The 15,738-nt window shown below is 37.9% G+C and overlaps 2 protein-coding genes across 2 annotated transcripts; one reads left to right on the top strand and one right to left on the bottom strand.

Moving 5' to 3' along the window:
• The first annotated feature begins 791 nt into the window (after positions 1-791).
• LOC109208752 (probable xyloglucan endotransglucosylase/hydrolase protein 33) lies at positions 792-4,699 on the top strand. Its single transcript, XM_019371907.1, has 4 exons — positions 792-1,033; positions 1,124-1,224; positions 3,769-3,977; positions 4,065-4,699. Exons 1-4 carry the CDS (start codon positions 799-801, stop codon positions 4,468-4,470), a joined length of 951 nt encoding a protein of 316 aa, XP_019227452.1. The 5' UTR covers positions 792-798; the 3' UTR covers positions 4,471-4,699.
• Positions 4,700-7,257: 2,558 nt separating this feature from the next.
• On the bottom strand, positions 7,258-7,937 carry LOC109208751 (40S ribosomal protein S16-like). The gene has a single exon (XM_019371906.1). The coding sequence runs from the start codon at positions 7,879-7,881 to the stop codon at positions 7,429-7,431; it is 453 nt and encodes a 150-aa protein (XP_019227451.1). The 5' UTR covers positions 7,882-7,937; the 3' UTR covers positions 7,258-7,428.
• Between the last annotated feature and the right edge of the window lie 7,801 nt (positions 7,938-15,738).

Here is a 15,738-nt window from a genome sequence, read left to right as displayed (position 1 = left end):
TCCTATTTTATTACTCTAGTTGAAACTACATTAGTTCCTACATTTTGAGAATAGCAAGCCACAAGGTATTCTAGCGATCTTGAGTAGCAATAGACAAGGTGTTGAATATCTTTCCTCTCGTATGATTTAGATAACTCTTGTTGGATACTTCATCTTCTAATAGACTCTATTCTTGAGTCTCGACTTGACTAATATCTTCGCTCATGTGATCATTTATAACATACTAAAAAGCAAATCGAAAATTAATCAAACAAAAGAGACCGAGATAATTGATGACAGTTTCAAAAAGTTTAATTTTAATTATGTAGAATGAGTAACCGAAATTAGTATGTTACAAATTTTATAAAATAGCGTCGAACCGAACTATGTAGACTTTCTCTAATAGAAACCCAGAAATCGCCTCCGCTCTATGGGATCAGAGCCAAACTCTAGAAAAAAATTCAACAAAAAAAGTACCTAAAAATTCAACACAAATGGCCAAACCTTTTATGCTTTAAGAATTATTCTTTTCACCGATAGAGTGAAAAGGACTACTTTTCTTAGACTGGCCTCCACTTGAACTAATCTTGAACATGATGGATCTTTTCCAGAACATGATTTTCTCCACTGCACATGAACTTTCAATCGCTGTCCACATTTCCCATCCAAGAATCAAATTAAAGTCACCCTATTTAATAGAATTCTTCAAAGACACAGCCAGCTTGCTACAACTTAAAAAAGTTAAGGTTTCCTCTGATAAATAGCCCTGTTTCGCCCCACATTTTCCTTGATTCATATACATAACATAACAAGAAAGAAATGGAATTCTTTCACCAGCAAAAAACACTCTTATTATCAGAATTATTGATTTTCTGCATGATATCTGTGGCTTCATCTCTAGGTCCAATGTATACTCCTCCAGAGGTTGAGCGGTTAACTGACCGTTTCAGTAGATTATCTGTTAGTCAGGGATATAATGTGTTTTTTGGAGGTGTTAATGTTCGTCTAACGAACAATGGGTCCAGTGCTGATCTTATCTTAGATAAATCTTCAGGTAGACTCCTACATCATAATATGAGAAATGCTTTGCTTAAGTTTAAACTACTGAAGTAACTAACTCCATGTCTTCTTGGTCCCTCCATAGGTTCAGGACTAGTGTCAAGAGACAAATACTACTACGGTTTCTTCAATGCTGCACTAAAGCTGCCTGCAAATTTTACATCAGGAGTGGTAGTTGCTTTTTATGTAAGTTTCTTGCATATTTCACAGTAGAATATATATGCTATTATGATTCATGAGTTCTCCTTTATTTGATAACTAGAAAATTTGCCCGGGCTTCGCGCGGTTTATGAAAATTCAATTGGATTTAATAATCTTATTTATAAATTCAATCCGAATAGAATAATAATTTTTATTTATTAATAAATATAAATGAAATATTTCTATATATTGATCAAGTCACAAATATATAATTCTTATTAGAATTTGAGCTAAGTGAATTGCATTTCTCATTGTCAGAATTTTTTGTAAAAAAAAAAAAAGAAAGAAGTTCAAGGAAATTTGTACTTTTGCCTGATAATGTGCTTTTGATACATAATTCTTAGTTTAATACATAATATACGAATGTATCAGATATTTGTCTTCGTCCTTTCTCTAATAGTAATATTTGATTTTCTAAAAATTTTAAATTAAAAGAACATGAATGAAAAGTAAGAATACTACAACAACAATCATTACTATTGAGTTACATTCCAGTCATGTAACTTTTCGCCTATTATTTTTCCTCTATTTTTTTCTTTTACTGTTTTTTTTTTTTTTTTTTTGATTTTCAATTCCTTGATATCTTTAGTTACTTTCGTCCCGTTTTCTACTTGTTCCTACCTTACTTCCTTTATAAATTTCTTTCTTGCGTTTAAGTAACATGAATCGTCAATCTAAAAAAATTTATACTATCGGATGACCTTTATGTATTGTAACATGTAATTGCTCTATAAAAAAATTATTAAAGAGGAAAAAATGTTCTTACATCATTTAATCTATTTTTCGTAGTCACATTGTATACACCTCTAAATATAAATGTTGGCCAATAAGAGATGCCACACACCCTTTAATTGGGTAAAATGAGAGGAAACATAAAAAAAATGACATAGTAACATCTATTTGGTTTTAGAGTAGTGTAACGTGATTTTTCTATAAATCTGATACAAGCCGTATTCTTCACACGATGACCAAGGAATCATTTAGTAAAACTTAACAAAAATAACTTTTAGAACATATTTTCTACTTTGTAAATAAATAATAATAATAATAATAATAATAATAATAATAATAATAATAATAATAATAATAATAATAATAATAATAATAATAATAATAATAATAATAGAGATTAGGAAAATGCTTGTGTCACCACTATCACCATTGCAATACCCATGATCCACAGACGACCGCCCTAGCAAACAAAGCAAGAAACCTTACTTTGAAGTAAAAGTTGTATACAACGCAAAGTAAAATATTGGATCAACTCCATCAAACAAAAACTAAAATATTGGATCAACTCCATCAAACAAAAGCTTGCCAAACCTGCTCACCTACTCTTGAAATTTGATAGAGATATTTATGACATTATCATCATCCTCTATAGTATACGTGTGCTTACATGAAGATTTGCTGAAACTATTTGGTATTTCAACAACATATATAGTAACAAAAAAATAATTTAGAAACTTACCATAATGTAGTTGGGATGAAACTAATGACCACTATATATATAGCTATGATGTGGAAAAGAAGAATTACATAACGGCAAAAGAAAAGAAAAACTACACTAAAGGTATGACTAAAATCCTATTTTATTTTATTTTTTTGACATGGTAAATGCATATATGTACGTGTGATATAATCTATATCTATATATCTTCATAATACCTTTGACAGAGAGATAGCTAACCATTGTAAGCGTAATATATCAAGTTGCTCCTTTAAGTATTCCTGCTCCCCATGCATATATTTACCCAAGAAGTAGTAGAGTATCTCAGTTTTGTACATTTGCGCAAAAATATCCTAATTTTACACATATACGTATAAAAAATTACCTCGAACACTTGCACCATTTCACTCCTTCTCTTCTTTTTTTTATGTACTTTCTTCACCATAAAGACTGTACCCGTTCTTCCCAAAAAGATAAAAGAGGACATAATAGGAAAGAAAGATTACTCAAAGCCTTTGAAGAAATTGAAAAATAAAGTTAGTAGTTATTCAATTGAAGTGAATGAAAATATATATAGTTCATGAAACAATAAAATCTCAAGATGTAAAATGAAAAGACAAATTAAGATCTCGTAACAAATGATACCTCCATCACATCTTCATGAATTTACACTTCCAATTTTCCAAGTTATCACGTTTCTTCTCATAAGCTTATTTCTATTTAATCTCATAAAAATTTACTGTTTAGAATATATAGTGTTTAGATGGAAGATTAAGGGTTTCAAAAGAATAACATTCAAACGTTACAATTTTTTGTAACTTTCAACAGTTACAATAACTTTTTGATTTATTGCTTAGTGGGCTATTAAATATAGTGAGTGGGATATATATATATATATATATATATATATATATATATATATATATAGAATGAATGAGAGGAATAAAGGGAAAATTGCCAAAAAAGGAGAAAAAAGATAAATGGCAATCCTAGTCTAAGAGAGGTGCCAAGTCATCTTTTTCATTCCCTATATATATATATAGATTGGGCTAATGAAAGAGCTTTTTCCTCATTTTCAGCTTTCTAATCAAAATATTTTCCCACACAACCATGATGAACTAGATTTTGAATTGCTTGGGTATGATAAGAGAAGGGATTGGGTTCTACAAACAAATATTTATGGAAATGGAAGTGTCAGCACAGGGAGGGAAGAGAAGTTCTACCTCTGGTTTGATCCAACACAAGATTTCCATGACTACAGTATTCTCTGGAACAATCATCACATTCTGTAAGCCAGTGAAAAAAAAAATTGAGTACTTTATGAGTTCCATTTACCTTGGTTCTAAATATAACAATTGTCTGTAAACTTCTGCAGATTTCTAGTGGACAATGTGCCAGTAAGAGAGGTTGTACATAATACTGCAATCTCTTCTGTTTACCCATCAAAGCCAATGTCCATTTATGTGACAATATGGGATGGATCACAATGGGCAACTCGTGGAGGGAAATACCCAGTAAATTATACTTACGCCCCGTTTGTAACATCAATAAAAGGAGTAGAGTTAGAAGGGTGTGTAAGCCAGCAAAATGCATCAGCAGCTAGTGCATGTGCTAGAAGAAGCACATCAAGTTTGGATCCTGTAGATGGAGAAGAGTTTGTCAAGCTGTCACAGCAGCAGATGACGGGGTTGGACTGGGCAAGGAGGAAGCATATGTTTTACTCTTATTGTCAAGATACTAGGAGATACAAAGTCCTACCACCAGAGTGCACTGCTACATAACATAGTTGATCTCATTTTCTAACGTATGAAAACAAGATAGAAGATAATAATATAACGATCATATACGAGAGAAATCACCTAGCATTTCTTGGCTCTACTGAGATTTGAACATAAAATCTCATGGTTCTCCCACTTTATTGACCCCTAGGCTACACCCTTGGATGCCTTATACGAGAAAATTCTAGATAAGAGTACTCCTGGACCAAATTGTTTCTATGATGTTGCTCGCTAATTTGTAGTCCTATGTGACGATGAATTGATAATAGTAAACTTTAATATTATTTTCTTCACGTTTGCTGAAAAGTATGGGTGTGTGTTTCCACAACCTTACACTTTTGGTAGGCAAATCATCTCTTTCTTGCCATCATCATTAATGGAGCTTTAGCGTAAAGTGGATGCACCTTATTTGTCCAAATTCTGAGAAAAAATACGTGACTTCATCGCTCAACTTTTGACAATGGTCTAAAATTACCCTTGGGTTTGAGCTCCATTAGGTGTCAAGGGAAAAACGAGACTTTCCTAATGGCAAAGGTAATATATTAGACCAAAAGTTTAACAGATGCCAAAGTTACTTAATTTTGGATAGTAACTTTGAAAAGAGTACCATTCAGGTAAATGCCCTGTAATTCACTGCAGTAAACTCAAAATGGTTTACTGTAGGGGTAAATAATAGACTACTGAAGTCCATAATCTGTAAGAAACAAATAGCCAATAAAGGTCGGAGAAAATAACTTTATGAAATTTTCTCCTTTCTAAAGGAGGGCATGTTCGAGATGTATATTATCAAAAGTACATCTTGATAAAGATTTTTGGATGTCACCAGCGCCTTATAATCGTAATATCGCCATATACATAAGTAGCTCTATAATCGTAATATCACCATATATGCAAGTAGCTCTTTGCTACAGTACAATTCCTAAATATAGAACCATAGATGAACGAAACAATGAATAGGACAGCACACTGTCGATAGAGAAAGAGAGAATGCTACATACGGTAGAATTATATGCAGAAACAACCCAGATGGGGTAGAATTGCAAAGTTCAGGGTTCACATTAAGAAGCCATTGAGGAGGAAAGTTTGTGGACATATAACAGTTTCACAATTTTATAACATTCTTAACAAAAAGTGGATTAACAAATCATTGGCACATATCACTAATAAGAGAGGATGGGATTATCAGCTAAACTTGAACAGGACAGCAAACTGAAGGTAGATAAGGAGAGGCCGCTAAATGTTAGGTGCTTTGGCAATATAAAAGAGTGGACAAGCAAAATTACGTGATGAAACAACCCATATGGTAGAACTGTTGGACAGAAGTTAAAATGCAGGCTCAATACAACAAGAAGCGCCACTAAGGAGGAAAGTTTGCAGACATTAACGGTTCACAGACATAAGCTGGATTACCAGCTTCATTGGGATGTTTCAAGACATTTATTCGTCGGAGAAAATAGCTTCATTATGGGTGTATGGATGTATGTTTGGTACGAAGGAAAACATTTTCAATTTTCCCATGTTTGGTTGGCTTAAATGTTTTAGAAAATATTTTCTTGTTGAGCTCATTTTCCTCCAATTTGAGGAAAAGGTTTTCACTACGAAAGGAGGAAAAACATTTTCCAAAACTCCTTTTCAACCTTCACCACCCAACCCAACCCCCACCACCCAACCCACCTCCCCAATCCCAGCCACCCCTACCATCCCCCTCCACCCATCCCCGCACCACCCCAACCCACCCACCCCACCCCACACACACCCTCCAACCACCCTTATCCATTTCATCTCCCATAGTGTTTGCCTGAATTATATATTCCAAAAAAATATTTTATATTTGCTAACCAAACACTAACAAATATTTTCTTGAATAAGTGATAAAACCACTCATTTTTCACGAAAACAGTTCCCTTCATACCAAACACACCCTATAACATCTTAAACTTCACATATGAAATGCCGCTATCTCAGTACACTAAAACAGAGCAACCCTGCCTTATCCAAAATATGTTGTTCTGATCCCATAGGATGCTATCAATAAATTATGTTTTAGCTTCAGAAGTGGAGAGGCTATACGCAGAAGAACGGAATCTGTTGTTAGTTTTACTGACATGATACTACAGTCCCTGCATTGATTCAGATTCTCACAATTCTTTTACTGGGGGAAATCAAGTCATGTCTCTGAGGGCCAAGCAGGTGCAGGTGCAAAAGATACAGGGAAGAAAGATTTACAAAAAAACAAAGATGAATCAAGAGCGTAAAGAAAAAAAAAAAAAAAACAAACAAAAAAACCAAAACCAATAGAATAATAAAAGACTAGCAAACAAAAGAATATACACACAAGCAAGCTTAACAGCATTCATGGTTCATCTACTTATGCATGAACTTAACACACCGCATTGCATTCAGTTAATAAAAATTAAATCAAACATAATACTTGAGAAATTACAANTCTGAGGGCCAAGCAGGTGCAGGTGCAAAAGATACAGGGAAGAAAGATTTACAAAAAAACAAAGATGAATCAAGAGCGTAAAGAAAAAAAAAAAAAAAAAAAAAAAAAAAAAAAAAAAAAAAAAAAAGAAAAAGAAAAAGAAAAACAGGACATCTGGTTCACTTTATTTGTTTTTTTATAAATTAAGAGGCACATATTCATATCATATCATTTAAGAACTAAGCNTACTAAAAAAACAAAAGAATAGAATACAAGAAGACGTAGTAAAAAAAAAAAAAAAAAAAAAAAAAAAAAAAAAAAAACCAAGAATATAAAAGCTGCAAACAAAAAGATATACACACAAGCAAGCTTAACAGCATTCATGGTTCATCTACTTATGCATGAACTTAACACACCGCATTGCATTCAGTTAATAAAAAATTTAATCCAAAACATAAATTCTTGGAGAAAATTCAAAACCGAAGCATTAAAAAGATCGACACCATCAGCAATAAAAAAAAAGCAGATAAAGAAATCTAACGGTAAGATTTCTGGAACCTAGCACGAGCACCACGACCACCAAATTTCTTAGGCTCGCATCGTCTAGGATCAGCTACAAGCAATGTCCTATCATACCTAACCAAAATATCCTTAATCTCCTTCTTCGACTGCTCATCCACATACTTCTGATAAAATGCAACGAGCGCCTTCGCTATCGACTGACGAATAGCGTAGATTTGAGAAGTGTGTCCTCCTCCTTTGACGCGGATCCGCATGTCCACTCCGGCGAATCTGTGGCGGCCTAAGAGGAGAATTGGTTCGAAGGCTTTGTAACGGAGGATTTCAGGCTGGACTAACTCAATCGGAACGCCGTTGATTTTGATCAGGCCTTTCCCGCGTTTGCAGTGGGTTACTGCTACTGCCGTCTTCTTCCGCCCGAAACATTGAACTGATTCCGCTGCTGCCGGTGCCGCCGCCGGTGCTGCCATTTTTACTTGCTCTGGCTTCTACTGTATTGTAGAGAAACCCTGACCCTAAGTCTCGAGGTTTTAAGGGAAGAGAGGGAGAACGTGCAATTAGATTTGGGATTTTTGTTGGGCTTTGAATTTGGGCTACCTTGGGTTTTACTTATGGGCCGAATCGCATAATCGTCGTTGTTTCTATTTTCTGTTTTCAAAAAATGAAACTTAATGATAATAGTTGGCACGGTATAACAGCATACCTATATAATTGGCAGAAAATAGCCCTAGTTATAGATATTGGCATTAAATAGCCAATAAATATATATCACAATAATAATATGTATATCACAACTTTTTTTTTCTTCTTTGTCTATATCAACATGTATATTAAAATTTTATTTTCATTCTTTGTATACCAATAATATAAAATTATATATATAGTTATTCCTGCCTTTATATAAATGTATATCACAATAAAAATATTGTATTATTTGTATATCGCAGTGTATAGCACATCGGACATGTGTATACCAAAATAGATATCATAAATTTATTTTTCTTCTTTGTGTATATCAAAAATTAATTCTTTTTTTGTATACCAAAATATTATTTACTATTTATTATTTCAATATTTTAGAACCTGCTTAAACATGCTATATCAAAAATTTATTTTCCTTTTTTGATCAATAATTAATAATTATATTATTTGTATATCACAATGTATAACATAATAGCAATGAGTATATCAAAAAAAATTCCTTCGTTGTATCACATTTCAGATTGAAAACTCATGTTCAAGATGACTCCACATGTGTATCCCCTATTGTAACCCGTGTATATCTCTATATGCTCATGTATATTATGTGTATCTATGTATATCCATAAAAATTTATGTTATATATATGATATACAATGTGATATACACGGGCGTCCATAAAAATATTGTGTTGTATACACGATATACAAAGTGATATACACAAACGTCCTTAAAAACTTGTGTGTGATATACACTGATGTACACGATATACAACGTGATATACACATACCGTAGTTGGATTTTTAGGTCTGATTTTTTACCTGAAACTAATCTAAATCACTTCTAATCTTGCTCAAATTTTGTATATAGCCTCGTTTAGGTGTTTTCAACCAATTTTAGTCACACCCACTCATTCAATCCAACCAAAAAAAGGAAGAGAGAAGAAAACAAAGTTGAAATATATTTTCACTCTTTTGCTAATCTTGCTCAAATTTTGGATATAGCCTCGTTTAGGTATGTGATGACCCAAAAGGTCATCACTTGTTTTAGAAACCAATTCAGTGTTCCGAGGCCTAAAAATCTCATTTTTACCTCACTTCGATTTGCGTGCGCACTCCGGGCGCGTAGCCGGAAAGCCATTATACGAAAAACTGTGGAAAATGATGAATTTTGCCTTTAAAATGAATTTAAGTTGACTTCGGTCAACATTTTTAGCAACCGGACCCGGATCCATGTTCCGACGATTCCGTCAGGTCCATAAGAAAATATGGGACTTGGGCGTATGCCCGGAATCGGATTCCGAGGTCCCAAGCCCGAGAAATGAATTTTTTAAAGAAAATTGTTTTCTGAAAAATATATGAGTTTTTGAAAATGAAATGTGTTTGAAATTTGATGGTATCGGGCCCGTATTTTAGTTCCGGAGCCCGGTACAGTCTTATATGTGATTTAAGTCGAGACTGTGAAGTTTGGTAAGAAACGGACTTGAAATGACGTGAATCGGACCTTATTTGAGAAAATTAGAAAATTTGATGTTCTTAAGTGATTTCATGATTTTGATGCTAAATTCATAGTTGTAAATGTTATTTTGGTGATTTGAATGCACGAGCGAGCCCGTATGATATTTTTGGCTTAGTGTTCATGTTTGGTTTGGAGATCCGAGGGCTCGGGTGAGTTTTGGATAGGCCACGGAGTGAAATCGGACTTAGGAAAATTGCTGGTGTGTTGCAGGTGTGTAGCAGGCCTCTGGTCTCGTATTGGCGAGATCAGGCATGGCGATTGCGATGCAAGCAGGGTTCGCAAATGCGAGAAATTCATTGCAAATGCGAAGAACTCCGGGCCAGCTTTATCTCGCATTTGCGAGATACACTTCGCATCTCGCAAATGCGAAGTGTTCAGTTCATGCCTGAAGTCGCAAATGCGACACAAGTATCGCAAATGCGATATCGCAAATGCGACAGGCCTATCGCAAATGCGAAGAAGGCCGGAAAATTGACTTGGCCGCAAATGCGACATGTTGTTCGCAAATGCGGAAGTCCCAGTATTCTGAAGGTTTCACAATTGCGAACCATTGTTGCAATTGCGACATCAGAGACCTGTAAATTCATAACTTAGATGCATCTCAACTATTTTTTCACACTCTTTCAAAACCAAAACACTCTAGGGCGATTTTTCAAAGGCAATTTCTTCTCCAAATCGATTGTAAGTTATTTCTAACTCGCTTTCTTCAATCTTTAACATCTTTTCACATGATTTCAACTCAAAATCAAAGGTTTTCATGGGGGAAATTGGCTGTTTTGGGTAGAACCTAGGTTTTTCAATTTTTGGGGATTTGGACCTCGATTTGAGGTCCGATTTCAAAACAAATCGTATATTTGAGTTCGTGGGTGAATGGGTAGTCGGGTTTTGGTTCGAAACCTCAGGTTTTGACCATGTGGGGGTCGGGGTTGATTTTTGACTTTTTGGGAAAAACTTTAGAAAACTTATTTCCATGCATTAGAATTGATTTATTTAGCATTTATTGATATAATTAAGTAACTTGTGGCTAGATACGAGCGAATTGGTGGTGGAATCAAGAGGTAAAGCGATAGTTGAGGCTTGAATTGAGTTCGAGGCATTGAGGTATGTGTTTATTTTAACCTTAGCTTGAGGGATTAGGAGTTGTGTCCTATTTGCTATGTGATATTTGTTGAGTACAACGTATAGGCATGACGAGTATCTATACGTTGGTGTCAAGCATGCCCGTGAGTCTTGTATTATTATTAAAATGACTCCGTTTGTATTGTTCATCCTTTATGTGATGCTTTCTATTGTTGGGCAAAGTTTGTGGAAATAATGGTGATATTTGAACATTGAGGAGCGTTGGCTCAAGTTGTGAGGTGAATTGTGGGAGAATAATTGGTAATTGAACCTTATAGAGCATTGGCTCAAATTGTGAATCAAGTTGTGAAGTAAATGTGAAAAAGAGAAGAAGATTTTGAATATTGTTCCCTTGCCGGGATGTTGTTGTCTTGATATTGTTCCCTTGCCGGGATTTTATTATGATTCATTTATTCCTTGCCCTTATTGTTTGTGTTTGTTATTTGGGTGTGGAAGAGTGTAAAGCACGAAGGGTGCCTTGCATTGTTTTGGTGAGAGAGTGTTAAAGCACGAAGGGTGATGCCGTGTATGATTTTTGTGAGGAAGAGTGTAAAGCACGAAGGGTGATGCCGTGCCGCACGATGTATCATTCCGTGCCGATTATATTGATTTTATGGTGAGGATGAGACTAAAAGCACGAAGGGTGATGCCATGCAGTTCATATTGACTTTATGGTGAGGATGAGAGTAAAAGCACGAAGGGTGATGCCGTGCACTTGTTTGATTTCTGATTCTTGTTGATAGTTGAATTGTGGCGTTCCCTATATTTACCTGTTGTCTTCCTCTTGCCACCTGATATTTCCCCGCAGCATGTTTCCCCCTCCCATCCTTGACTGTATATTTCTGCTTTTATTTTTCCGTTATACATTATTTATCTGCACAGGATTATTTGGTAGTCTGGTCCTAGCCTCGTCACTACTTTTTCGAGGTTAGGCTAGGCACTTACCAGCACATGGGGTCGGTTGAGCTGATACTACACTCTGCACTCTTTTGTGTAGATCCCAGTACTGTAGATTTCGGACCGCAGTGAGATTTCTGCTTCTTTCTCATCAGGCGACCCGAGGTAGTCCTGCAGGCGTCCGCAAGCCTTGGCGTCTCCCTCTATCTATTATTCTTGTTTCTTTTATGTAATCCCAGAGACAGTATTTTGTTATTTCTTTCAGACCTTTATTTGTAGCACTCTTAGACAGTCTGTGAAGTTATGACACCAGTCTTGGGTAGATTGTTATGGATTGACATTGGTAGCATTATTACAACGTAAAATTTAGTCTTCCGCCTATTTAATTATGTTGTTCATTAACTGTTGGTTCTTAATTGTTAATGGATTTAAAATGGAATCAAGGTAATTAAATTTAGTTGTTTGGCTTGCCTAGCTTTCACTAGTAGGCGCCATCACGACTCCCGAGGGTGGGAAATTCGGGCCATGACAAGTTGGTGTCAGAGCTCTAGGTTATATAGGTCTCACAATTTACAGACAATCTTAGTAGAGTCTGAGGGATCGGTACGGAGATGTCTGTATTTATCCCCCAGAGGCTACAGAGTTAGGAGAAACTTCACATCTATTCTTTCCTGTCGTGTGGTTTGGTTTCTCAATGCTAATTGAATTTCTACTCTGTTCTTTCGCGGATGCCGAGAACACGCGCTTCCTCATCCGCTGATCAGCAGCCCGAGCCCCCAGCAGCAGTTCCCACGAGGGGCAGAGGGCGAGGGCGAGGTCGAGGCCGTGCTAGAGGCCGAGGTAGGGGCAAAGCTCAGCCCGGAGTAGCGGCACCAGTGGCGGAGCCTCAAGTTGAGTTTGACAAGGAGGTTCCGGCCCAGACAGCTCCAGTGGGCCCAACTCAGGTCCCAGAGGGGTTCATTACTACCCCAGTACTTCAGGATGCTCTGGTCCTCTAGTGGGCCTCATGGAGAGTGTCACCCAGGCATGCTTGCTTCCTGTAGCACCAGCCGTCTCTAAGGCTGGAGAAGGGGCCCAGACTCCTGCTACTCGCACTCCGGAGCAGGTGGCTCCCCAGTTTCAGACTCCAGCAGCTCAGCCAGTTGGAGCAGTTCAGCCGGGTGTGGTAGCCCAGGCTAGTGACGGAGCAGCTATGACTGTCGATGCCTTGTGGAGATTGGATAGGTTCACCAAGCTCTTCACTGCCACTTTCAGCGGTGCATCTTCTGAGGATCCCCAGGATTATCTAGACAGCTGTCACGATGTTCTCAGAAACATGGGGGTAGCGGAGACTAATGGGGTCTATTTTGCTACTTTTCGCCTATCTGGATCCGCCAAGACTTGGTGGAGAGATTATTGTTTGGCTAGACCAGCCGGATCACTAGCTTTGACTTGGGAGCAGTTTACTCAGCTATTCTTGGAGAAGTTTCTTCCCATTACTCAGAGAGAGATCTATCGAAGGCAGTTTGAGCGTCTCCAGCAGGGTTCCATGACTGTTACTCAGTACGAGACCAGGTTTATCGAGTTGGCCCGTCATGCTCTACTTATACTTCCCACTGAGAGAGGGAGAGAAAGTGAGGAGGTTCATTGAGGGACTTATCCAGCCTATTCGACTTCAGATGGCTAAGGAGACGGGGAGGCGGCCAATGTGGCCAGAAGAGTTGAGATGGTTTTATCACAGGGAGGTGGTCAGGGGTCTGACAAGAGGCCTCGTCATTCAGGAAAATTCAGTGGCGCCTCGTCTGGAGGCAGGGATTCATATGGTAGAGGCCATCCTCCTAGGAATTTTCAGTCGGCACTTCAGGTTTCTCACGGTGCTTCAGGTGGTCGTGGTTCTCACATGCAGTATTCTGATCAGCAATCCTATAGTGCCCCACCAGCTCCTATCCGTGCACCGCCGCTCCAGAGTTTTTGGGGAGGTCATTCCGATCTTCAGGATCAGCAGTCTCAGTAGCCGAGAACTTGTTATACTTGTGGTGATACGGGTCACATTGCTAGATTTTGTCCTTGAGCATCGAGCAGCTCTCAACATCCGGGTTCCCGTGCCATGGTTCAGGCACCGAGTGTTCCACAGCCTGCCCAGCCAGCCAGAGGTGGGGGTAGAGGTGCTAGAGGTGGAGGTAGAGGTGTTAGAGGTGGAGCTCAGGCCGCTAGGGTGGAGGCCAGCCAGCAACAGGCCGTCCCAAGGATGTAGTCCAGGGTGGTAGGGCCCCGCCCCGATTTTATGCTCTTCCAGCCAGGCCGGAGGCTAAGGCTTCCGATGTAGTCATCACAGGTACGGTTCTAGTTTGTAGGGATGCTTCAGTGCTATTTGATCCAGGGTCTACATACTCTTATGTGTCATCTTATTTTGCGCCGTATCTGGTCATGCCCAGTGATTCTCTGAGTGCTCATGTTTATGTGTCCACCCCGGTGGGTGATTCTATTGTGGTAGATCGTGTTCATCGTTCTTGCGTGGTTGTGATTGGGGGTCTTGAGACCCGAGTAGACTTATTACAGTTGGACATGGTTTATTTTGATGTCATACTGGGGATGGACTGGTTATCACATCAAATAAATGGGTTGTCGTATTTTATAAGTTTTGTTTGGTTCCGAAGAGCGGGCCCGGGTGTGAGTTTGGCCGGTTTTGGGAATTGACTAAGGATTTGATCTTTATCATTTGGAATAGTTTTCTTGGGCTTTATTTGATGTATTTGAGTTGCTTTTGGATAGTTTTGAGCCGTTCAGAGGTCGGTACGCGCGAGATGGCATTTTTGGAGCATCGCTTGGCTTGCTCGGTATTGGAATTTTGCTTGTTCGAGGTAAGTAACTCTTCTAAACTTAGTGCTTAAGGTATGAAACCCCAAATTATGTGCTGTGTGATTGATGATGAGGTGACCCACATTCTAGGTGACGGGCGTGTGGGCGTGCACCCGGTGGATTGTGACTCAGTTGTTTTCATGGCACTATTTAGTGGCCCTATAGTGGTCGTCTCTTATTATCATCTCACTGATTTCGTTGATATTTCCTACTCAGTCATATTCATGCATTCATATCATATCTCAGTCTCAGTTGTTTTTTATTGATACATGATATCATTGTTGTCGTGCTAGTTTCATGACATTGTTAGCCCGTGAGTGAGACTGGAGAGATTGATGACTGAGTGAGGCTGAGAGCCTAATTATGAGTGACACTTATGGGATTGGGTTGCACGCCGCAACATGTTACATTGATTTATGCCTGGATCTGGTTTATGATAGCGCTTGGGCTGTAGGAGCCCCTTCGGAGTCTGTACACACCCCCAATGAGCACAGTTGATTATATTGAGGGATGAATCTTCCCTGATCATGGATCTTGTCTGAAGCATTATATACCTGGAGATGGATCTTCTCCATGGGGCCGGATTGGCCTTCCTCGGTACTGAGTGACTGATGGTCAGTGATGTATATGTTCCGAGATGGATTTTCCCTGGGCCGTATGGGCCATATACAGTACCAAGTGGTTGAGCATGATGAGTGAAAAGTATGAGGCAGTGAGATTGAGTACTCTGAGAGTGTGAGTACATGATTCATCTCTGAGATACATGGCATAGGCATGCACACGTGACATACAGGCATAGAGATGCATTTTTCCTCATGTTGAACGGTATCACGTCATTCATGATATTTTACACACATTGATATGTGGGCATAGAGAGGTATTTCACACTTGCTATCCGGAAAGAAAATGAAACATCTTATTTATCGTGAAAAGGATTTTTTGAAAAATTATAGCTATTAAATTATCTCATATTTTTAGGCGATTTCGATAAAGGATTTGGATTTTCACTGTTATTCTTGAAAAGCGGAACTATTTTCGAAAAGCTGTGAAAAAGCTGAGCATTTTGTTTCTGAGTTACTTCCTTATTTATATGCTCTAAATTGTTATGGATTGTTGTTGAATATTGGTGTTGGACCCGACCATGTTCCATCTCGTCACTACTTTCAACCTAAGGTTAGGTTTGTTACTTACCAGTACATGGGGTCAGTTGTACTGATACTACACTTCTACACATTGCATGCAGATGTTGGCTGTTG

The sequence above is a fragment of the Nicotiana attenuata genome, unplaced genomic scaffold, assembly GCF_001879085.1.
Source record: "Nicotiana attenuata strain UT unplaced genomic scaffold, NIATTr2, whole genome shotgun sequence".
In the NCBI taxonomy this organism is placed as follows: Eukaryota; Viridiplantae; Streptophyta; class Magnoliopsida; order Solanales; family Solanaceae; genus Nicotiana; species Nicotiana attenuata.
This window is presented reverse-complemented; position numbering and strand designations above follow the sequence as displayed.

Excerpts from the sequence above, each read along its gene's own strand:
- LOC109208751 (XM_019371906.1), bottom strand. The coding sequence starts at position 7,881 with ATGGCAGCACCGGCGGCGGCACCGGCAGCAGCGGAATCAGTTCAATGT.
- LOC109208752 (XM_019371907.1), top strand. The coding sequence starts at position 799 with ATGGAATTCTTTCACCAGCAAAAAACACTCTTATTATCAGAATTATTG. Across the intron at positions 1,034-1,123 it reads TATCTTAGATAAATCTTCAG|GTTCAGGACTAGTGTCAAGA; the intron begins GTAGACTCCTAC and ends GTCCCTCCATAG. Across the intron at positions 1,225-3,768 it reads GAGTGGTAGTTGCTTTTTAT|CTTTCTAATCAAAATATTTT; the intron begins GTAAGTTTCTTG and ends CCTCATTTTCAG.